The 25,336-nt window shown below is 35.6% G+C and overlaps 2 protein-coding genes across 3 annotated transcripts; one reads left to right on the forward strand and one right to left on the reverse strand.

The window, feature by feature from the left end:
- Positions 1-3,000: 3,000 nt before the first annotated feature.
- On the forward strand, positions 3,001-8,203 carry LOC129445476 (cysteine-rich protein 1). The gene is made up of 4 exons (XM_055206684.2): positions 3,001-3,317; positions 6,121-6,215; positions 6,366-6,420; positions 6,529-8,203. Exons 1-4 carry the CDS (start codon positions 3,275-3,277, stop codon positions 6,573-6,575), a joined length of 240 nt encoding a protein of 79 aa, XP_055062659.1. The 5' UTR covers positions 3,001-3,274; the 3' UTR covers positions 6,576-8,203.
- Positions 8,204-16,817: 8,614 nt separating this feature from the next.
- Positions 16,818-25,231, reverse strand: slc25a51a (solute carrier family 25 member 51a). 2 transcript variants are annotated; one of them, XM_055205628.2, is made up of 2 exons: positions 25,089-25,231; positions 16,818-21,659 (listed from the first exon to the last, which is right to left on the reverse strand). In XM_055205628.2, the coding sequence occupies exon 2, from the start codon at positions 21,576-21,578 to the stop codon at positions 20,676-20,678; it is 903 nt and encodes a 300-aa protein (XP_055061603.2). In that variant the 5' UTR covers positions 21,579-21,659; positions 25,089-25,231; the 3' UTR covers positions 16,818-20,675. The 2 variants fall into 2 exon arrangements, with proteins under 2 accessions (XP_055061603.2, XP_055061602.2); XM_055205627.2 differs by lacking the exon at positions 25,089-25,231 and adding an exon at positions 23,910-24,216.
- Positions 25,232-25,336: the final 105 nt, after the last annotated feature.

Consider the following 25,336-nt stretch of genomic DNA (forward strand, 5'->3'; position numbering starts at 1 on the left):
ACACATAAATGTTTTCTTATTGTGTATTTCAAGTCAGATGTTCATGAAACCCATTCTCAGCAATGCCATAGAAGAACCATTTTTGGTTCCCCAAAGAATAATTCATTGAAAGGTAATCACACAGTTGACGGTACCCATTGACTTCAATAATAAAACAAATAAAGTCAATGGGTACTGTCAGCTGTGTGTTTACCATCATTTATCAAAATATATTAATTTGTATTTAACACAATAAAGAAACTAATACAGGTTTAGAACAACATGAGGGTGCGTAAATGACATAGTTTTCATTTTTGGGTGAACTATTCCTTTTATTTCTATCTTATCTTTTCATAGTTGGGTATTTCCCAGAATTTGGGCCTATTAATGTCCCCAGGGTGTAATTTTATTAAAAACTAATCAAATCTAAAAAATCTGAGCACCATTAATTAGTATAAACAAAAACAAGCCTACTTTTTATGGCTGCTCTTACTAAAAATTTTATCACATTTTATTGGTGTTGTTGTATGTGGTACAATATCGGCGTTTTGGTGTTTTCCTTCACCAGAGTTTTTACATGTCGTGCCATATCTCAAACATTATTTATCACAAATTAATAAAAAATATATGCGTTTTGGTGTTTTCCTTCACCAGAGTTTTCACACGTCGTGACATATCTCAAACATTATTTATCACAAATTAATAAAAAATATATGCATATGAATTACGGTAAATGTTACTTGAACTAATAAACTACATGCACAAATTAAGCATATATATGCATTTTGTACTTTATTTTGCGTAATTTCTACCTGTCCCATTGTTTAGCTGTCATTACCAACACGCTCTGCATAAAGGGACTTTCCCACTGTTTTTAACCAAAAGTTTATTTGGTAGCAATGGTAACCTAATGACATAGTGGAGCACATGGATTTCGAGCTGCAAGACTGATGCCTTGATGTCCAGAAAAGTAAGTAAATCTACTCTTTATTCTTTGTGTTGGGCATGTACACTTATTATGCGTCATTACCATATGTGTTGTATTTCTGTATTTTTAAAATTTTTTGAAATATTTTTATCACTTTAATAGTTAAAATGGTGTACATTACATGTAGAAAGCTAGCTGCACTTGCTTAGTCATCATCTTAGCTAGCAGGGCTAGTTTTTTGACAAAAATGTCATTACCAGCACAGTCATTACTAGCACAATACATATTTCTCCAATAAAATAACAAAAGCATCCTACAATTATACAATTCTGACAATGTATTAAAAAGTTTTGATGGCATTCACTTAAAATAAGCTTAGATTCCAAGGTAGATTGATAAATCAGACATTTAGATACGTAACTTAAATGACTATAATTCATCTTGCAAGTAAAAATCTCATTAAGTTCAAATTACATTAGATTACATGTGAAACAACAAAATGTTTTAAAAGCACTGATTTATCATTTAAGTTTTTTTTTTTACATATATTCGATGATGTGATGGTAAAAACACATTTACTTGACATAGTTAAAAAAATGGCAAAAAAATGTATGGTCTCAACCAAGCTCATAACGTTGCTCCTGACTTAAAGGCTCTCTAAGCGAATCTGCGAGACGTTAGTTATTGTTGACGTTTGAAAGTGTTTTCAAACAGACGGAGCGTAGCTAACTCCTCCCCCTCCCCCTCCCTTCCGTGCTTTCATGAACGCGTCCAACCCCCACCCCCAAATCCTTTTTGTCGTTTATTGGCTGGAATACTTTGTTTTGTTATGTGATGCTAGGTTTGGCCACTTGTTGATATTGCCGTATGTGAAGCCTGGGCTGTCTACAGAGGTTGCGTTTTTTTACAGTTTGATCAGCGGACAGGCCGCAAGCAGATAGTGAGGAGATGTTTCCGGTATGTAACAAAAAATGTTTTATGGTCTAAAACGGTTCAATTCGCTTAGAGCGCCTTTAAGGATTGATAATTTGATGTATACCAATTAGTCAAATTTGGAATTTTAATTTTCAAAATTGCAGCAACCCAATTTGGCCTTTAATCTGAGAAACACCCAGTTATTATATTGTGCAACAGAAAGGTTTTGTGAAAGTTTCAGGAACCATTATTTTTAATAGTGTATTTCAAAGTAAAATCTGCTTTTACTTCTACTTCCTTCATATACCTTGTGATCTGGTGATACCCAGAAAACCACAGAAATTACACACTTCAGTTTTATCTGTCCACGAATTTACTATCTTAATTGTGTTTATATTTACATAAATCAGCCTTTATGAACCTAATATATCTGAGTTGCCCAAAAGCATAGTATTTGTTACCATAAAGACCTTTATAAGGACAGAATGTATGTTGTTGCTTTTCTGAAAAGTTCTTTATAAAGAAGTAATCACATGCAGGAATTTCACATGCAGACCATAACAAAGCTCATCCTTGGTATTCAAATGAAATGTATGTGCTTTCCCTTTCAAGCACACACACACAATGTGAGAGAGTTGTGTGTGAAAACATCGTAGTGCCTCAGGAGTGAGGCTGAATTACAACATCTAGAGACGGACTATTCATCCTTTATATCAGAACACACAAACGCAACTCTTCTCCATCTCACTGTTCACATCCAATCAAACGCCTTTCAGTGATGTCATCACCCTGCCTGCATGTGTGTGTGTGTGTGTGTGTGTGTGGGTACGGCAGCAGTTTTGGGTTTCTCCTAAACTCCCGGTACTCCCACACTGGAGCTTTTTAATCTGTTGCCGAAAAAGGATGAGCGAACAGATTGGCCGGCTGAGAAGCGGCGACCATGACAACCTGTGAAACCTGAGAGGTTGACATCTGTGCTTCTCTGTCTGTCTCAATCTCTCTCTCTCTCCAGTCTGTTTCTTTTATTCAGGAACGGCAAACAAACCCACCTCCTTTTATTTCATAACAGACTCAGACAAGTATCGTAACCTCACATAGCCCTCAACATCATCTTTGATTTCTAACCGCAGCGACTGACCGCAGCAGGAGTGTGAAGTCTCCTCCAAACTTCAGCTAAAAATGACTTCAGCTAACCTTATATGCAATGACGTATTTGTCATGTCTGGTCGCTCACAGCATCTCACCAGCATTTTCCTCCTCACTTTCATGTGACATTATGAGAGTATTTTCTTTTGAAATCATGTTTTGCTTCCTGTCCCCAATGCATCTCTTGCCACATCCTTTGCTGTTGTGCTCAGAGACTGTCACATACGAGACGTTCACGACACGCAGTTCCTGCATCTTCTCTCAAACATCTCGCGCATCAAAATCCAATAGCCATCCGATTCAACAATGGTGAGCTTCTGTCCTATATGTGGGAAGCCTGTTTATTTTGGTGAGTGCCATTTGGGGTTGAAGGGATACATTGTTATTGGGCTTATCTAGTCATTGTAACATAAAACACTCTATGTACCTGTATGATGCTGTATGGTTGGTTTTAATGCTTGTGTGATGCATCATTATTGTAAGACCAGACTCAAAAAATATTTCTGCAAAATACATACTGTGTAGATTGCGTAGCTACAATAGTAGTTGTATCTTCCCATGTGTAGTTATATGATCACAATGACGATTTTAGCAACTGTAGAGCATTATGTTGTCAAAAGAGCATATATTAAGATCAATGCAGATCAAGCCTTAGCGTCTTTCATTTTAAGTAAAAGATGCAACCTAAAGCCAAAAGCCAAGTTGTGTTACTATGTATGTATGTAGTTCCATGTCAGTACGTGCTTGTGTAGAGGTTGTCAGCCTGAACATTGCCAACCGCCATCGGCGCCTTTTAACACAACTCACGCGAGTACAGGAAGTGCCTGCTTGTGGCAGGAAGTGGAATAGACAGAGAGAGAGGCCTGCCTGTTTTAAATTGGCAGAAAGCGATGCAAAAAGCCGCGGACATTTGAAGAAAGAGCAGTTAATGAAGCCAAACCCTGCTAGAAAAGCTTTGTAGGTGCCAGTCAGCTTTCAACATCGAGACCAGGGAGAAAAAGCTTTCCCAGCTATTGAGTTGGAATGGAGGCCAGTTTTTCGTGTTGCCAGGATGAGGAAAGCAGACCCAAGATTCGTTTTCACTCTGATCCTAGTTCAACCTACTGCTTTCATTTCCAGTTAAGGTCGGGCTTTCTGTAGGAGGGCCTGAACCGACATGAAAGTGGCTTTCCTTACTTTGCCAATTGAGAGATGTTCCTGGATCAACATTATTGTTGGCCCTGGGACAAAATTTTTCAAACCAATCAGATTTGAAGAGTAGACTTACAACCTTGGTTATGTGCTTACACTGTTATTCACATATCATATAAATCTGATTTTGAAAAAAATATATTTTTCTGCAAAAAGATGTTATTCCAGGAATATTTCTTACTTGGCAAAATCAAGTCGAGCAATGGGTGATATGAAAGTAATCTGGGAATGGGAATCAAATCCAAGATGGAGACCAGAATAAGATGAAAGTTGTGGAATCTGGTTTTCCAAGTCTGTACTGATAATATCTCAACACTTTTTTTGTCCTGTCAACAGTACATTTTAGATTTTGTTGATAAAACTTACACTGTCTTTAACCTGATATATTCTTTTAAAGGTCACATAACACACAGTGTTTCTGCTATCTCATGTTTATCTTGAGTACCTATAGAGTAGTATTGCATCCTTCATATCTCCGAAGAGTCTTTAGTTTTATCAGATTTATAAAAGACAGATCAGCTGTACTGGTAAACCTGAGCCCCTGGAGGCGTACCGCGGGTGAAGCGAGTCACCAGCAAGCTTCACACACAAAACATTATCCCACTATCTCTAGACAACTTATGATTAACTACATGTTTGTGTTGTTTGCATTATGTGCACTTACGTGATGATTGCCAACAAAACACAGACATTTGATGCAGTTTTACTTACCGCCTTCGACTCATGACTCAGTTGGGACCGCCCCATTTCAACAAATTCCAGCTCTAAGCAAACACACACGCACAACTTCGATGCTATATAACATTATGTGCACTTACTATATGCGTTTCCAAAATGCTGGGTTTATTGGGAAGCTAAACTTCCCTCACAAACAAAACTTTTTTGGTGACGTTGATTTCGTGTCAGCTCTTGGTTGGTGTGTGCATGCGCTATACTAGGTAATGTGCCTATATAAGGACTTCCACTGTACTTCCTGCACTGAATTTACCCATAAAAGAAATAAAGCAAGATTGTTACGTATGAATCTCTCACGTTCGAAAAAAAAACTTTCAGAAACTTGAATGAACCCTGGCGAAGTGTATTCGGCACAGAAATACTCAGTCACATGTGCTTTGACACTTTGCTTATGTTTAGCATAAGGAATCCAACTTAAACAGTGTTAAAGAGCACCAATAATCCAATCCGATTCATGATTTTACATTACCTTTGATGTGTAAGTGTGTATTAATTTCTACCCAGTCTCCTGTAGATGCGTATAAATAGCACGAAGTGTAAAAATCGTGCAATACATACGCCAAATTCCACTTTGGCGTGCATATGATAAGCCAGTCCTTCCTATTCACTTAAACGGTGCATCTTTTTTTGTCGTTTTATTTATTGGTTTCTCAATTTTTTCTGTTTTTTAAACCATTTTTGCTTGGGTTTAGAGTTAGATTTTAGATTTGCTTAATGAGGTTATTATATATACAGGTTTCTCCATGTTTTTGTCCATATTTAAGCCATGGTCGTTGGAGTTGGAGTTAGAGTTGGGGTTTGGGTTAGGATGTCATTTTTATATAACAAAAAGTTGTTCTAACCCTAAACCCAAGCGAAAATGGTAAGAAAAATAGCAAAAAAATTGAGAATCCAATAAATAAAACAACAAAAAAAGATGCACTGTTTAAGTGAATGGGAAGGACTGGCGTATGATATGCACACCAAAGTGGAATTTGGCATATGTATTGCTCGATTTTTACACTTCGTGCTATTTATAAGCAACTCCGTGAGACTGGGTTGGTATTATTACATCATGCTAACGATATGCAAAAGGTACAAATCCCAAATTAAACTATGACACGAGTTATCTTTTACTAGCTTATAAACACAAACCCCAAACATTTTAACCCACTTGACTCTCATACCTTAAGTCCAGCCTCAGTCCTCATACTTGGTTGATGACTTTTTACCTTTCATCCATGCAGGTGAGAAGAAGAGGTCATTAGGACGAGATTATCACCCGTTGTGTTTGAAGTGTCACAGGTGTAAAAGACAGCTTACAGCTGGCCAGCATGCAGAGGTACATACACAAAAATGTTATCAAATGTCCACTGGTTAACACGCATTGAAATAATAAAATGCTAACATGCAGAATGATGCCTGTCTTGATGATGTTAAGTAGAACAGGGCTTAAATTCAGATTCTCACGTCTTTTAATATCTCTGTGTAGCACGATGAGAAGCCATACTGCACTAACTGCTACATGAGAGATTTTGGACCCAGAGGTGAGTGCAATATTTAACACAAATGTATTACATACATTTTAATTTAATGAATAATATAGAGATCAATCAAAAAGATTGGATCAATACATAGCTCTTTTCTCTGTGCAGGTAGCCGAAATCCTGTTGCACGGACCTTTAACACACCTGCTTCTTAAGAAAAGTCCTGCATTTTGAAATCCACCACAACATAATTAAATCATTCAGATTTATCTGCAAAACACATATAGAGAATAATCTAAACCCAGTCAGGGTTTAGATTAATCCAGGACTAGACCTTTATTATATTAGGATATTTAAGTAACAAACTTTACAAAAAACATTACTGGTGTACATCTCGAGACAAAACACTGATATGTAAAATTACAGAAAAAAAATGTATTGTTATATTACGGAAAATTTCTGTAATTTATTGTGCCTGTTATTTTACAGTATTTTTCCGGTACCCCAGCTGCCGGAATTTTAAAGGGTTTTTTACAGAATTTTTTTACAGTGAATAAACATTTAACAGAATGGTACCGTTTTATTTTACAGATTTTCCATGTTTTTTTTAAATACAGTTAAAATTACAGAAATATACTGCAAATGTACATATCCACTGTAAAATCACATGAAAACCATGTCAATGTGTGTTAAGATATGTTGTTACAAGGTGTTTGTAAATTAAGGCAGCTCAAACAGGCACACTGTAAAAAATTTCCGTAGAAATTACAATGTTATTGCAGCTGGGTTGCCGGTAATTTGCCGTGGATTTGGATTTGTGTTGTTTGCTGGCAGGAGTTTGTTCAAAGTTGGATACATTTTGAATATTGACAGGTCTTTGTCTTTACAGAATAAAACTATACAATAACAGCCTCATGCAAAGCATTCTGGGAACCAGAAATCATCATCAACCTTTTTCTGTTTTTGCTTCAGATTTTGTTTCCCAGAATGTTTTGCTTAATGCTGTTTTTTTAGTTTTACTCTGTAAAGACAAAGACTTGTGAATGTTTAATGTTCATTTGGCTTTGAACGGGCTCTTGCCGGTGGATGACATGAATGTGGATCTACGGTGAATTACCGGCAGCCCAGCTGCAATTTCTACAGAATTTTTTTACAGTCTGGGACTAGGATAAGCCCTGTCCGGGAAACCGCCCTTTAGTGTCTGTATATACATATTTTAATTAATATATTTAATTGAATTTGTCAGAACCTTTCAACCAAACCAACAGCCTTTCTCTTAGGGCGCTGAGCTATTTTCATGGATTTATTGTATTTCTGTTGTATTCCTGCTATGTTTTCAGATATGCCACTTACTAAGTTAAATAATTTTATTGTATTTTGTACATGTATGCAGGTGATTTGATATGAACATCATGTGTTTTGCTTCTCTGTATAAAATCTGAATACCATTAATTAACTGATGAACCTGAAACACAATGTGAAGTTTTATGCTTTGTTTTTCTTTTACTCTGATTTCATGAGAAAGCAAATCTATCTACAAAGCAAAAAATGTCAATAAATGAGCATCGTCTTTTTAATTAGGAGCAGTCGATATTGTCCCAAACCTCACGGTGCATAAGGGACGATGGCTTTATCATTATTGTATGTTCAGGAAGAACGTGTGTTTGATTTGAAGATTTTATCGGTTTCTTTCATTAGTTAAATAAAAGAAATGTCACTCATTCAATTCAGAGAGCTGCCAACTAGTAAATTGTCAACTCATTGAATCAAAAGAATAAATCCAAGTCTCTTATCCTTAAATCCATAAAGACAAATTTTAAATGCATTCACAATAATGGTGATTTTTATTGAACATTCTTTTGTAAATGAAAGTCAGTTTTTCCGCAACCAATGCAGTGGTTCATTTGAATAATCTTGAAATGTGTATATGACAATGTGTATGACTATTTTTACACTCGCTGGATTGTTTCAGCTCATGGTTGGGTCAAATAGACAAACCCAAGCAATGGGTTTAAATTGAACTATACTGGATTGTTTCAACCCATGGATGGGCCAAATATGTTAATTTAACCCAGTGTTGGTTTGTCCATATTTTAGGCTGGAAGAATTAAAACAGTGCTTACTGTGGGCACTTAGCAGCATTTTTGTCAGCGGAGGCTTTGGTTGGATTGATTCTTTGCTTTGTTTACTAGTCATTGTATGATGCACCGGTTGGTTAATATTTGTCCAACTACTCAGTGGTGACAGCCAGACAGACATTGACAAGCGCAGAGTTAAACATTTGTGACCCTGGACCACAAAACCAGCCATAAGTAGCATGGGTATATTTGTAACAATAGCCAACAATACATTGTATGGTTAAAATGATAGATTCTGGCCAAAAATCATTAGGATATAGTATAGATCATGTTCCATAAAGATATTTTATACATTTCCTATACCTTAAATATATAAAAAATTAATTTATTAGTAGTAATGTGTTGCTACAATTTAAACAAATTTCCATTAGATTTAGGCAATTTTCTAAATATTTAAGATTTTTTGCCCCCTCAGATTCCAGAAATAGATGTATCATGGCCAAATTTGTCCTATCCTAACAAACCACACATCAATATAAAGCTTTTTATATTTATTCAGCTTTTAAATTATGTTAAAATCTTATTTAAAAAAATGTATAAACCAGTGTCACATTATTCAACTCTCTGCATCTGATTGAAAACACTGAGTGCCTGACTGAATAAACTTTCAGTGCCTCACCTCCATTCCAGATAATTAAAAAAATACATCGGCCCTTGTAAAAAAACACTTTGGTGTACACCAATGATGGCCGGTGACTTTTCGAGGGCGCACGATGCGAAGTTTGTCACACCATCTATGTAGCCCGTCATGTGTGTGGTTTGTCATTTCAAAATATGTGTTCGGCGCGTCGAGTGAACCTAGGTGCATCACATGTTTTGTCAAAATAAGTACCTGCAGACGTGTCTAAAGAGTTTATGATAAAAAAGACGTGTTTTCCAGATACTCATGCGTAATCAGAGTTTACTGTTAAGGGTGACATTGTTGTTGGTGCCAGACGATGGTGTCTGAGTATTTCACAATCTGCTCAGTTACTGGGATTTTCACGCACAACCATTTCTAGGGTTTACAAAGAATGGCGTGAAAAGGAAAAAAAAACATCCAGTATGCGGCAGTCCTGTGGGCGAAAATGCCTTGTTGATGTTAGAGGTCAGAGGAGAATGAGCCGACTGATTCAAGCTGATAGAAGAGCAACTTTGACTGAAATAACCACTCGTTACAACCGAGGTATGCAGCAAAGCATTTGTGAAGCCACAACACGCACAACCTTGAGGCGGATGAGCTACAAAAGCAGAAGACCCCACCAGGTACCACTTGAGCTTCACTACAAATAGGATAAAGTGGCTACAATTTGCACGAGCTCACCAAAATTGGACAGTTGAAGACTGGAAAAATGTTGCCTGGTCTGATGAGTCTCGATTTCTGTTGAGACATTCAGATGGTAGAGTCAGAATTTGGCGAAAACATGAGAACATGGATCCATCATGCCTTGTTAACACTGTGCAGGCTGGTAGTGGTGGTGTAATGTTGTTGGGGATGTTTTCTTGGCACACTTTAGGCCCCTTAGTGCCAATTGGGCATCGTTTAAATGCCACGGCCTACCTGAGCATTGTTTCTGACCATGTCCATGTCTTTATGACCACCATGTACCCATCCTCTGATGGCTACTTTCAGCAGGATAATGCACCATGTCACAAAGCTCGAATCATTTCAAATTGGTTTCTTGAACATGACAATGAGTTCATTGCACTAAAATGGCCCCCACAGTCACCAAACCAACCCAATAGAGCATCTTTGGGATGTGGTGGAACGGGAGCTTCGTGCTCTTGATGTGCATCCCACAAATCTCCATCAACTGCAAGATGCTATCCTATCAATATGGGCAAATATTTCTAAAGAATGCTTTCAGCACCTTGTTGAATCAATGCCACGTAGAATTAAGGCAGTTCTGAAGGCGAAAGGGGGTCAAACACAGTATTAGTATGGTGTTCCTAATAATCCTTTAGGTGAGTGTATATCTATGGTCAATATGGACCAAACATTTTTTCAAAAAAGGTACCAGCATGATCTACGGCTGATGAATTCATGTGCCCTTAAATGACAAAAGGAGTTTTTGGCTCCTTGTCTACTCTAAGCATGCACACACATTTACACTAATAAGGCACTAAATGTGAGAGAGAGAGACCCCTAGCAAAATGCGGCATTCACAAGGCCATGGCGTCTGCTGGAATGTGTGTGTGGTGTTTAAGCTGGCATCCATTCTGTATCACACCTACTGCTGGATACCTGCTGTCAAACTCTCACATATGCACACAGCGGACGAGCTGAACGTGTTTGCACATGTGCATGTATGAACGTGTGTCTGTTCTTCTGCATGTGTGTAGCATCACGCATGTCCTAATATGTTTTGGAGATGACAACTTAAATAAAAATGAGGAGTCGTTATCGAATTTCCATTCATTATTTGTTCAGTTTAACTGAAAGAAAATGAAGGCAAAAAGGATAAAAGGGTGAAGGGATTATTCCTAGGAGCCAGTGAAGGAGGGTGTGTGTACATTATGTATGTGTGTGTAGGGTTCCCTGCTGCAGCCTGTCTTTGAACCCACCCCCACCTTGACAGGTCACATGGTTTGTGTGATGCCAGCTGTCTCATTTGCATGTGTTTTAACTACACCGCAAATCCATCAATAGGGCGAGAAAGTGAAAGAAAGAAGGGGTGGAGATATCAAATAAGGGAGTGAAGACGAACTGATTGATCAAAAACGAGAGATCATTTCATTCCTATGCACCGTGAAGATGTGGAGGCTGCAAGATGTCCACCACGCCCTCGAATTTATACCCCCTGAAGAGGAATTAACAGCACAAGCATAAATTAACACATGCATTTCTTCATTGTTCTCGTGTGCTATTAACAGATACAATCATCATCGTCCTAATTATTGTACTTTTAATGTCTTGCCTTCATGTATGTGATAATAAGGGGCATCATTCGACTTAAGACACCTCGCTTGTGCTTCTGTGGTGAAGGTCTCTCACGCACCCACACACTCATATCTGTGACAGTGTAGATGTAGGAGGCTAATGTCATTGTCCTAATCAAAGCCTGAGCTAATGGCTAATGCTATCAAAGGGTGATGAAGCCGTCCATTCATCCCTACAGACGCAGCAGCTCTGCGGACCACACTACAAACTGCGCACTTCAAACAGTGCATTGTGAAATCATCAAACACAAAGGCTTGTGGGTATTTTCAGCTACACAATGTCAGCTTGTGGATGATTTTGTTTGATATGAAAATCTCATTGATATGTATATGGAGATACTGTGATGAAATGGGAGTGCAGGTCTATGTGTGAGGAAAATAACAAGCAATGTAGAAGGACGTCTGGTGTTACGTCCTTTTTACGATGCAAAAAATATTCATGTTTTTTAGACTTGACATGGTTTGTTTCAACCGTTAATCTATGGTTTCAACCCATGGTTGGGTCAAAAATTGATATTTTCTGGGTTAATTTAACAGTTGGGTTTGTAACTTTTGACGCAACCATGGGGTTAAAAATAACCCAGGATTTTTATAGTTAAAGTATGTTAATGTATATCAGAGGTTGCTTGCTTAAGTAGTAGATTTCTACGATAATAGGCTGATTAATTAATAAATTCCTTAAAAAAAAATGTATATTATAAAACAAAAAAACTTTGTTACAAGAATAACAAAAATACAATGAATACATATTGATTTTTGCAGACAACAGTTTCAAAAGATAACCAATCCAAAAGGCAACTACTGGCACTGATCAATCAGTAAAACCAATATAGCCTATCGGTCAACATCTAGTCAATATTAATAACAAAATTTGTCAATGTAATGTGCTGCTATAGTTAATGTATTGTACAGGTTGCTTCAATAGTTGAGTTTTCGGATAATAATAACTGAGGTGAAAAAACTATATATAAATATATATATATAAATATATATATAAATATATATATATATAAATATATAAATATATAAATATAAATATATATAAATATATATAAATTTAAATTTAAATATATATAAATATATATATAAATATATAAATATAAATATATATATATATATATATATATATATATATATATATATATATATATATATTAGGGCTGTCAATAGATTAAAAAAATTAATCTAGATTAATCGCATGATTTCATGAGTTAACTGCGATTAATCGCAAATTAATCGCACATTTTTATCCATTCTAAATTTACCCTAATTTAACACTTTTCAGGTTTTTAATATTCTAATCATATATACATATATAGATGCTTTATGCAAATGTATGTTAACAACAGCCTGTTTACATTTTTAACAGAATCACCAGCCATTGTTTTGTATACGAATTTTCCTTTAAGAAGATTTTTCTTTCTCCATTTTTGTTTGCTGCTGCATCATTTGTGACCTGTGCTGGCAAGTTGAGTCGGAATTAGCAAATTTTAAAAAAATTGTTGTTCATATTTTGACATTCTCTATTAAAACATAGGACAATGCATGATTTGTTGAAATATAACAAAATATGACAGAACTACACGTGTTTGAAGTTGAAAGAGTCAAATTACCACATCCATACATTATATTACCACATCAATACCTTAAAATCACTGGTAAAACTAATAGATTTAGCACACACAAAGCAAAAACATCATCAATGTATGTTCAACTTTTTTTCCTTTTGTTTGATTGGCATTGAGACAGACTGCTTAAAATCTGATCTAATATAATGTTACACATCAGATAGTTTTACCCAGCAGTTAACCAAACATTTACTTAAGACATAACAGATTATAAATCCTACCTGCGTGAATTCTTATCAAAACAGATATTTGTAAAACTGTAATTTTGTGTAGATGTCTATATATATCCGTGTCGCGCACTCGCGCGTCTGTGTGCACGCGCTTCAGATGTCAGTCAGTCAGACTCAGCCTGAGGGGATCGCTTTTGAGTCTTGTCGCTCTTAATAACTCTTTAACATTAACCAGGTACCGAACTTTATCTCTCTTAATGACTATTTTAACATCAAGCAAGTCCTGCAGTCTATTTTCTAAGTCATGCATAAAAGCGAAACCAAAATGAATTGAGACGCATCTTTGTATTAGATTAAGCATTAGGGGGACGGTAACGTTACACCTCTCAGACGTATAAATAAAGATCATATCAGATGTCCAACGAGCATTTAGAGCATTGGATTTGGTAGACGATTTGCTTAATGTTCTTATTTCTATGAAAACCTTTTACTCATTTAGAAAGAGTCACATTTGTCTGCGTCTCTGTTCATTTAACTATGGGCTGGACCAAGGGTCAAACAGAAATTGCGCGTTGCGTTAATCTCCGTTAATAAAATTAGTGGCGTTAAATTGAATTTGCGTTAAGGCGTTATTAACGCGTTAATTTTGACAGCCCTAATATATATATATATATATATATATATATATATATATATATATATATATATATATATATATATATATAAATATAAATATAAATATAAATATAAATATAAATATATATATATATATATATATATATATATATATATAAAATAAATATATAAATATATATATATATATATATATATATATATAAATATATAAATATAAATATAAATATATATATAAATATATATATATAAATACAAATATATATATAAATACAAATATATATATATATATATATATATATATATATATATAAATACAAATATATATAAATACAAATATATAAATACAAATATATAAATATATAAATATATAAATAAATATATAAATATAAATATATATATATATATATATATATATATATATATATATATATAAATATAAATATATATATATAGTTTTGTAGCAGAATTCTAACAAAGATCCATAGAAATATTTTCCAATTATTAATATGAAGTCAATTAAAATTAAAACATAAAAATACATTCAAACTGATCAAAAAAGTGCACTTAAACTTCAAATAATATAATTTTTTTACATACATACAACACAAACCAAATGACATGTAAAATAACAGCATCATTTGAACATATAACAATTAAATGCTTGAAGCAAATACAATGAATATGCAGAAAATATGGCAACTGATTTTTGCAGATCCAAAAGGCGTTTATTTGCAGTACATAATCAGTAAAACTAATAGAACGGTTAATCTTTAGTATGTACTAGTACTGTGCAAAAGTCTTAGGCCACCATGTCAGAATTAGATTTGTTGTTTTGGCAATGTTATAGTGATCATAATTGTTTCTCAGTCTCTTTAATAGAATACTTCCAGAAAATACAGGAAATGTGTATATAGTATTAAAAACTGTATAAAAATGTAAATAAAAATGTAATTCCACTTGAGCAATATTAGGAAACTGCAGGATCTTTTTAAACCTAAATAAAATTAAATCTCAATTTCTAATTTTAAAGAAATTAGTCTTTTTACTTCATTCTGCTCAAAAACACTCAAGATGTGTTAAGTGCCAAGAGAGGTCACATTAAACACTGACGATGCCTAAAGAAGACATTTAGTCCTAATTTTTTTTTGGTACATATTTCCTGTATTTTCTGTTTAATAAAATAGATTGAAAAATAAATATGGATGGACATTAAAACTTCCAAAACAACAAGTCTGGTGATGGTGGCCTAAGACTTTTGCACAGTAGTGTATATTTCTGTATCAAAACTTGTCATAAAGTGAGCTGTTATTGGCTGAATAAGGTTCCACTAGTTAGGGAACAGGGACTGGGCATTATATTTTTACTGCTATTCGTTTTCCTGGAATTGCTCAATAACAATTAGCAGTAATTCAGGTCATTACAATTACGATCACTAAAGCATGCTGTGTGGCAAAAATAAAATTTAGATAAGAAGTAATACGCCCTCCAGCCCAGTAAGTGGGAGCTGTTTTGGTCATGATATCATCGCCCCCTGTTGGATCATTTACTACAATGCGTTCTTATTTAAAACGAGGGCTATGCTTGGAATTAGAATGAAAGTACTGCTTACTGCAACTATTAATATACAAAATCACTTTTTAGCACCATTTCTGTTACAATAAAATGTAGCTCTACTGAGATAGAAATGACAAGGTTTGGGTTAAACCATGACTTAAGTAGATTTTACAAACATACCTTAACAAAAAACATCCCAAGACAAAACATCATTTCTGATGATGGTTATAATGGTGTCTACAATGTTTTACTGCTGTTAGATTATTATTGTATGTGATTTATTTATTTTGTGGACCCCAGGAAGACTAGCTTCTCACTTTGGTGACAGCTATTGAAGATAGCTTTTAACAATAAACAACAATAAAATATGGCACTGATACATGTTAAGATATGTCATTAGAAAGTGTTTTTAAATTAAGGAAGCTCAAACATGCATTTTAGCCTGGGACCAGGACAAGCTCTGTCTGGGAAACCGCTCCTATGTTTAGTCCATTGAGATTTAAAAATGTCCACTTTAGGGGGCGGTTTCCTGGACAGGGATTAGACTAGTCTCAGACTAAAATACATGTGAGCTGTCCAAACTGACAACATCTTGCACTGACATAATATCTTAAAATACATCAGTGCCCTTTGTTGTAAGTGAATTTAATATCTTTTGAGCTGTAACACTATGGGGTGGTTTCCCGGACAGGGATTTGCTTAAACTAGGACTAGGCCGTTTATTAGGAAATATAACTAGATTTAACAAACATGCTTTACTAAAAACATTACTTGTGTGCATTTTGAGGCAAACAAAGGGCAGTGATGTATTCCAAGATATCAGCAAGTTGTCAGCAAGTCGTTTTCAGCCTGGACAGCTCCCAGATCCATCCCAGTCTAGGACCGGTCCAATCCCCGTCCGGGAAACCGCCCCAAAATGTTCACATAAGCACATGGATGAAGTTAAAACAAGAACAAGTTAAACTGATACATGTAATTATACAACAAGGCGGATGGTGAAACGTTATTTCAGGGTTACTTTAAATTAAGCTGCAAAATATTTATAATTTTAAAATGTAAAAGTTAATTTTTACTTTAAAAATGAAAATTCTGTCATGTACTCATCCTCAATTTGTTCCAGACCTTTATACATTTCTTTGTTCACACAATGAAGATATTGTGAAGGTTTCTAATAACCAAACAGATTTGGGGCACTATGCACACCCACAGTATTATTTTTCCTACCTTGGAAGTCAATGGTGCCAAAGATCTGCTTGGTTACAATCTTCAAAATATCTTACTTTGAATCAGCAGAACATACATGTTTAAAACAACTTAAGTAAATGATATCAATATTTTCAATTTTTCGGTGAACTGTTGCTTTAAGTGTAATATTTGAACTAAAACACACAATAATGAATACATGGGACATATAAAAACATAATAATTTTATACACAGAAGAATTATATTAAAACTGAGAGGGAGAGAGTTAAATCTGGCAAAACAAGACATAAAGAAACCAAGGTCAGGTGGTACATTATAAAAAAGCTTGAAAATACAGTGCTTTTAAACAAAATATACAATAACAGTAAATGATTACATATGAACAACTCAAAAATAATTCATTTGTCACACTGACATCAGAGGTACATTTAGTTGAAATAAATCTTGAATTTTTTGGAGGAGATTCAGTAAAAGGTTGGGGAAAAAAAATAGGCAAAAGGCTGAAAACTGAAACAAGAGAAAGGTACAGTAGATCTCGCTCACAGTAAAAAAAAAAAAAACCGCAGCATTTTTGTCAAATCAACATATATTTTTATGTTACTTTAACAAGTTTAACTTGATTTTATAAGTTATGTCAACTTATCAAAAGCCAAAACTTAAAATAGTAGGTTGAATTAACCTGAAAAACTAAGTTGTTTTAACTTCATGCTGCATTATTTTTTTTACAGTCTATATCCTATTAATTTACATGCATGGTAAATGGACTGCATTTATATAGCATTATTTATAATATACATGCATAAACTTGGAAACTTCTGCGGTTGCACGTAATCAATATTTATCATATTTACTTTAAATACTAATTAAATTAAAGCACAGTTTATGTGACAAATCTAGGGTGTTTGTTTGGTGTACTTAATTTGGACCACCAAAGAGATGAAAAAAACGGAACTCCACAATGCACGTTAACATATTAGTGACTTGCTTAATATATTCTATATTATCATGGCTTATTCGCTTACCTTCTCTATAGCTGTCAAAACTTTATAAAGATAATAAACTCTTATACAAAACAAGTTTTGCCTTTAAATATGCGTTTTCCAAATTTGCCCTGTTCAGTGCTGACATCTTTAGTGGGTGCAGGCCAGAGCCTGAATTTACAAGCATCAGAAGTGAACAGCGACCAATTATACCACTCTGTACACAGTAGATGATCCATGCATGCATGTGCCAACTGAACTCAGTTTTACATGCCCCCTTCGACCCAAAATCTATTTTAGTATCAGAATAAAAACATCTTTATCAGGTATAAAAACAGGGTTTACGGTTAAGCATCAATGAACAAAAAGGTCATTTGTGCCATTTTAACTGACCCCATTAAATGTCACAGGAAGAGATATTTGCTCAGTGGAAGTGGGCTCATGTTGAAAATGGGAAGCATACATTTTGACATTAAAAGAAAAAAATGGAATATTATGCTGTGGAAGCTAAGAGTATTGCTAAATGAATACATATGAAAACCAAAGTAATAACTGTAAAACTGTAAATGAAAAATAACTATTAATGGCCAAACTGAAGATCATGAGTTCACCACAACCTTGTGATCAAGCATTAAATGCTTGCTTATTTGTTCTCCTATATTTGACTAGTTAGTATAAATGAAAGTGAATAGTACAAAATTACATTTACACTGACAGCACATACAAAGGTCACGTCATTTTCCATTTGCACTTCACAGTCCTTGGTGAAGAGACTGTGGTCCCGCCTTCCACAACAAATCCCACTATATTTGGGAGCAATTCCAGGAAGTTTTAAGTGCGATGAGAAACATGGACCAAACATGGCAAAATGACTGCTTATGTCACTGAAATAATGTGTTATAGCTTTAGCGGGTTCAAAGCATAAAAGAATTTGGCTAAGAAAGAGGGACCACTTGAAAGCTACAGAGACCACAAACACCAAACCGATTTCTGTGTTGACTGGTTCTCACATGACAAATCAATGCTTGGACTAAAATCTAAGTCGTCACTTGGTGACTGGAGTCTAGAGAGTTTGGCGACCCTAAAGCTGACTCAGCAAACCTCATAAAAAACTCAAAAAACACCACCAGTGTGTAAACTGTGGTATTTCCCTACCTAGTAATAACATACGATTTAAATAAGAAAAGACAGTACAGTCAGTTTAAAAAAATTATGAAGCTGGGAACACAACAAAGAATACCCTCATAGTCATGAGGTCAATGATGTTTGTGAAAAGAAGAGTCTCTTTTAAAGGTCACATTCTTTCTGATCTCATTTTTAAACCCTAGTTAGTGTGTAATGTTGCTATAGTAGCATAAATAATACCTGTAAAATAATAAAGCTCAAAGTTTAATGCCAGATGATATATATATTTTTTTAACAGAGTTCACTTTTCAAAGCCTACAGCGAACGGCCGGTTTGGACTACAGCCCTCTACTTCCTGCATTAAAGGAGCATTTCACCCGTAGAAACATTAATCTTTATTGAAAGTGCGTCATATTTGTAGTCGAAATGTAAAATAGATTTCGAATTTGGTGCCTATTTGACCGAGAAATGGGGTGTTTGTAGTCTCACCCCCTCAACAAAGATATTGGACTTCCTGCTTTCAATGATGCAAAATGATGATTTTTTACATCATTGAAAGAAGGAAGTGCAACACTGAAATCTGTATTTCTTCTGGCTCAGCGGCAACTGAGGAAATGATGCACGACCATTCAAAAACATGACTGGGGTTCTATCCATACAAAGCTTAATGCAAATGGGTGAAGTGTCCCTTTAATGAAGTTAGTAGAACAGTTTTTTGATTAAACTCTGCCCACAGGAATACGTCAGTCGCCAGCTAAGCTAACGGCAAGCTAAGCTAACGGCAAGCTAAGCTGCTACAGAATCAAAACGCACTAAACAAACTACACAATCAGAACTCATTACGTATTTCTGAAGGAGGGACTTCATAGAACAAGGAAGACATCAGCCTGTTTTGAGGACAGTGAAAACACCGTAAATTCTGTGAAAAATACCGCGTTTTTTACACGTGAAACATGAACGCATGTTATATGCGCACTGTAAACACAATCAAAGCTTCAAAGACACAGAAAGAACGAGACCTTTAATACAAAATGTTCAAATTGTTTTATCCAATTCAAATGTTAGACATTGAATTAAAGGGCAACTATTGTTGGATTCACGTTTCCTTTGGTGTGTAATTATGTATTAGTACATGTTAACAAAAGGTAAACCCAAAGTAAACGATGAAGCAAGTTATCGCTTCCAATGTAAATCTCTTTTCTTGGACTACAACAAACACACAGATTGTAGGCAACAGTTTACTTTCTGGGAGTCAAGTTTTCATCGTGTTACCTTTTAAGATACACTATTACAGTTCCCTTTTGAGGGAACTCACACTGCGTCACTGCGGTGACACTTTGGGGACGCCTTCAGGGGTAAGTGCGTCTGAATGTGTATGTCAAATTCAACCAATGGTGAGGCTTAACGACAAAGACAGGGTGACGCGGGAGCCAGGAAGTATATCGCTATCTAAAATATTGCCAAAGACAACGTTACAGGGACGCAGGGAGACGCAGCGCCTCGTTCCTTTCCCAGGGAACAACAGTTACATACGTAACCCAAGACGTTTTCATGTGTCAAACACAACTATGCAAAAAGCAGTTTGGTATGAATCAACATTCACATAAAGAAGATATAAGAATTTAAAGCGAACAGTTTAGCACGTGTGCTTAAAGTCTAGAATTTTTATCCTACACTACACAGGGAATTATATGGATTTTATCCAGAAAGCTTCTTGCATAAAATAGATTCAAGCACTTTCAATGACCTGTATCTATGTATATGTATTTTCAAAAACTTCCCAGGGCCTTGATTTTTTCCCCCAGATTCACAAACTTTCAAGGGTTTCAAGGACCCGTGGGAACCCTGTAATGTGGAGAAATTTTAACATGTAGCTTTCAAACCTAAAAGTAGCCTATTCAAGTCTTTGTGCTATATTACAAGTCCCATTCAAGAGTTTTGTGTTTCAGTTCGCCACCCTTCTAATTTAACATTTTCAGTAAAAGTTCATATGTGGCATTTATAATTCCCCAGGAGAAAATAGATCGCTGGAAGTTCAAATGTACACCCCGAAAGAGACGGCTCACCCTCCCGTCCCTCTCTTTCAAAACGTTCACCAATATCGCCCTGCAAGACTTAAACTCCCCTCCAATTTGTGCTTGTGCGTGAGACTTAACTACGTTCAGGGGGTAAAACGCCACCCCGAGCCCTGCTCCCAGAATCGCCCCACATACAAAGTCATTCACCAAATGCCCCGCCTTCGAATTCGCCTCCGGGAGCAGTTCCTTCAGTGGTCCACGCAAACCAAAGAATAAAGCATTACTAGGGCCGTTCCTCAGTAGAATAGGGACCAGGCCACGATAAAGCTCTGAAATGCCATGTTGCTGTATTAAGACCCGGAACGAATGTGCAGTGTTCTGAAGGCTCCCGTGATGCCGAGGGTCCTGCAGTAAAGTTTGGACCCTCTCAAAGGGCGTTAGGACGGCTTCAGCTGTTCCCGCCAAAATCGCAGCGACGCTCTGTGTTAACACCTCGGGGGCATGAGGAGCGTGACGGTGTAGCAACCCCAAGAAGTCCTCATAAACTCCAAACATAATAGCAATGGTGGCGCTTTTCTGAAGCAAGGGAGGTAGGATACCACGATACAGAGTGTGTAAACCGTCCGCATGAAGCTGCAGCATAGCTTCCCTCGCTCGCAGCCCAAACAGCTGCTGGCGAAACAATGCCTTATGAATGGGGAACGTGATGGCAATGTTGGCGAACGCCGCCACAGAACCACACAAGTAGTGGTTATGATTCTGCAGTGACTCCTCCTGACCTTGGCTCTTTCCTTGGACATGCTCTGGATCTTCTGACCCCTGTTTTAAAAGGTCAGCAGAGGCCATGGTTCTCGCTGACACCCGATCAAAGGTTGACAGTAAGGGCCAGAGATGATGTCATCATGGTGCACCAACTAGAATGTATTGCTAGGTAAAAATGAAAATAAAATTGGTCTTCAGGCATCAAGCAAACAAACATTTATATGTAAATGGGTCATTGACCAAAACAGTTTGGCAAGATGAGAAATTCAAAAATCTTTACAAAAAAACTTGTTTTAAAAGCATGCCCCAGGTGAAAAAGTAGTACTCTTCCATAGTGTACTTAAAGGAATAGTCTATTCATTTTCAATATTAAAATATGTTATTACCTTAACTAAGAATTGTTGATACATCCCTCTATCATCTGTGTGCGTGCACGTAAGCACTGGAGCGCGCTGCGACTCTTCGATAGCATTTAGCTTAGCCCCATTCATTCAATGGTACCAATCAGAGATAAAGTTAGAAGTGACCAAACACATCAACGTTTTTCCTATTTAAGACGAGTAGTTATACGAGCAAGTTTGGTGGTGCCAAATAAAACGTAGCGCTTTTCTAAGCGGATTTAAAAGAGGAACTATATTTTATGGCGTATGGTCGAAGTACTCCCAAAAGTGCTATTACGCCATAAAATATAGTTCCTCTTTTAAATCCGCTTAGAAAAGCGCTACGTTTTATTTTGTACCACCAAACTTGCTCGTATAACTACTCGTCTTAAATAGGAAAAACGTTGATGTGTTTGGTCACTTCTAACTTTATCTCTGATTGGTACCATTGAATGAAGGGGGCTAAGCTAAATGCTATGGAAGTGTCGCAGCGCGCTCCATCGCTTACGTGCACGCACACAGATGATAGAGGGATGTATCAACAATTCTTAGTTAAGGTAATAACATATTTTAATATTGAAAATGAGTAGATTATTCCTTTAAAGTGCTTTATGTTTGCACAGTAATTTTGTACTTAATAAGTGGTACCTAAATACATTTTTTAAAGGTGCAGTGTGTAATTTTTAGAAGGATTTTTTGACAGAAATGCAAAATAATATACAAAAATATATTATCAGGGGTGTATAAAGACCTTTCATAATGAACCGTTATGTGTTTATAACCTGAGAACGAGACCTTTTTATCTACATACACCGAGGGTCCCCTTACATGGAAGTCGGCATTTTGTGCTGCCATTTTTCTACAGAAAAAAGTTGTCTCCGATGATGACATGTTTGTCTGGTGGCGGCTACCGTAGCTTCTCTATGTGTTTCAAAAGCGAGGGGTGAGCCGTGGACTAAGCCATTGGTTGTAATTCGGAACCTCACCACTAGATGCCGCTAAAATTTACACACTGCACCTTTAAATACATTTTAGCACATTTTAGTTCAAATTTATGGTGTCTCAAAATAGCACAGTGAAGTACACTTAGATGATCTTAAGAACATCTTAAGTACTAAAGATTAATTTTTAGTATATTAAGTACAAAATTAGTGTGCGAAAATAAAGCACTTTTGGTACACTTTGGAAGTGTACTACTTTTTCCCCTGGGGCATCAGTTTTATTTCAATGGACATAGTGTATTCATGTTGATTTTTTGCAATAAAAAAATTACATTTGAACAATTTTTATGAAAGTTAGGACTGAATAGACCTGAAAATGTCAAATGGTGTAACCGCCAATTGCGCCAAAGAATGAGTAATATGAAATATTTTATCCACCTTGATGGCATGTTAGCATAATCATCATACAAAATAGCATGTAAATGGCATGTGTCATTGCATAAGCTTTGGAATTATGCCGCATTCCAGGCAACCTGTAACCCGTAAAGGGTCTAAATGAAAATGGTAACTCATAACAGAATCACTTGTCTCCACATTTTATGGCCAAATTAAAATAGATTAGAAACCAGTACAGCTGTTCACCTGGCAAACATTTACCATGGCAACCACCAAACTAATTAATTATTAATGTTTATAAAATCTTAAATATAATTATAAACATGTCTGTCAGTTACAAAAATTAAATATAATAATAATGCTGACTGTGTTGCAGTAATTACATTTTGATCAAAATGTAATTTGGTTACCATGGTAATTATGGTAAAGGCGTGACCTCGTGATATATTTTTTTTTGTGACCTCGTGATATTTCTGACAAAAACAAATCTCAACTCAACACCGCGCCCTTTCATCTCACGAAAGCTTAACAAAGAAAATCAATTAACTTTGTCGAAAACGTAAATCTTTTGCTCTAACGTTAACGTTGGATGATAAAGACAATGCGCTTTTTTTTACTAAATATTAACAATAAGATCTTATTGCTATCTAAATAACACAACGTTCAAATAGCCATGATAATGATGACATCAATTTTACCATTGTTAGTCGACAGATGATAAAAACTCCCGAGCCATAGATCATTTGATGTTTAATTGTTTGGTAGTTGAAGATATAAACACCATCAATTCCTTGTTGTTATCGCTTCCGCAGCCCATACCGCTACACGTGCACGAGCATCTCGTGCTCTGATTGCTAGACATGCTTGTTATACAGATCTGAGATCAGCGGTGCTCAACAATGCCAGTTCTTGAGATGTTGAGCTGACGATGATATTGATAATTTACTGATCTGAGATCTGCTGTGGATAACTTTGAATAATTAATAATCTAAGATCTGCTCTGTCACCATTTTCTTAATAGCTTTATTGCAACAGAAGTAACTACTAAAACATGACAACACAATAAATACATGTATTCGATGCGGCGCTTGGCAAAGCGTTTGGTGTAACGTTACGACATCAACGTACCGTTATAATTATTCTCGCGGTACTATGATGTCACGTGTCGCTCGGTTTGCGCAACACAGCATAAAGTAGTGATGGGAGAAACGAAGCTTTTCGAAGCTTCGAATCAATTGAACCAATTGCTTCGAAAATTGATTCAGTGTTTCGAAGCAGTTCGAAACACCACACACGCTGGTGACTCCTGCTGGTCAAAATAGTGTAAAGCAGATATGTCCAAACATTTTACACTTATTTTTACAAAATAATAGCAAGATTTTTATTAAAATATGTTAAAAAAATTATTTAACTTAATTAAGACATAGTTAAAAGTCTATCATGTGTTTTTAGTTTTATTTAGGGCAAACAAATCATTAAAACTAACTACCCTTTTAATTATGCACATTTTTGTCATTAAATCTGTCTATAAACAAAAATTAGACAAAATGGCAGTGTTATTAGTCAGAATGATAAATGTTTTATGAACTTGCATAATAAAACTGACTTGAGTTTACCTAAACATATAAGACACTGGTCATGTGATCAACTCCCCCTAGTGGTGAACCATCGGATTTTCGAAACGTTTCGGAACAGTTATGACGTATCGTTTGCTAAAATCACGTGACTTGGGCCAGTTTGAAACAAGCTCCGAACCACTGATTCGAAACAAAAGATTCGTAAATGTTTCGAAGCCTAATGAAGCAGTGCTTCGAAAACGACCATTACTAGCATAAAATCGAAAAAGTCATCATAACACATAAAATGAATGTACTTACGTTGTCTTCATATACAATCCACGCGAAGTAATGCTTTATAAATCATACAAGGGTACAAATCCTTATGCTATTAGTTAAATTGTCTCGTTTTTGCTCCATAATAAAGGTAAGGCAATGTATTAAAAAAGTGACTATAAATTCAGTAGAGATGCAGCTTAGGTGATTTCCTCCTTAATTTTAAAGTGTATTTACATAACTTATGAAATACAAATAGCTATTGGCCGTTAATTGATTAATTATCCAATTAA

The sequence above is a fragment of the Misgurnus anguillicaudatus genome, chromosome 3 (genome assembly GCF_027580225.2).
Source record: "Misgurnus anguillicaudatus chromosome 3, ASM2758022v2, whole genome shotgun sequence".
In the NCBI taxonomy this organism is placed as follows: Eukaryota; Metazoa; Chordata; class Actinopteri; order Cypriniformes; family Cobitidae; genus Misgurnus; species Misgurnus anguillicaudatus.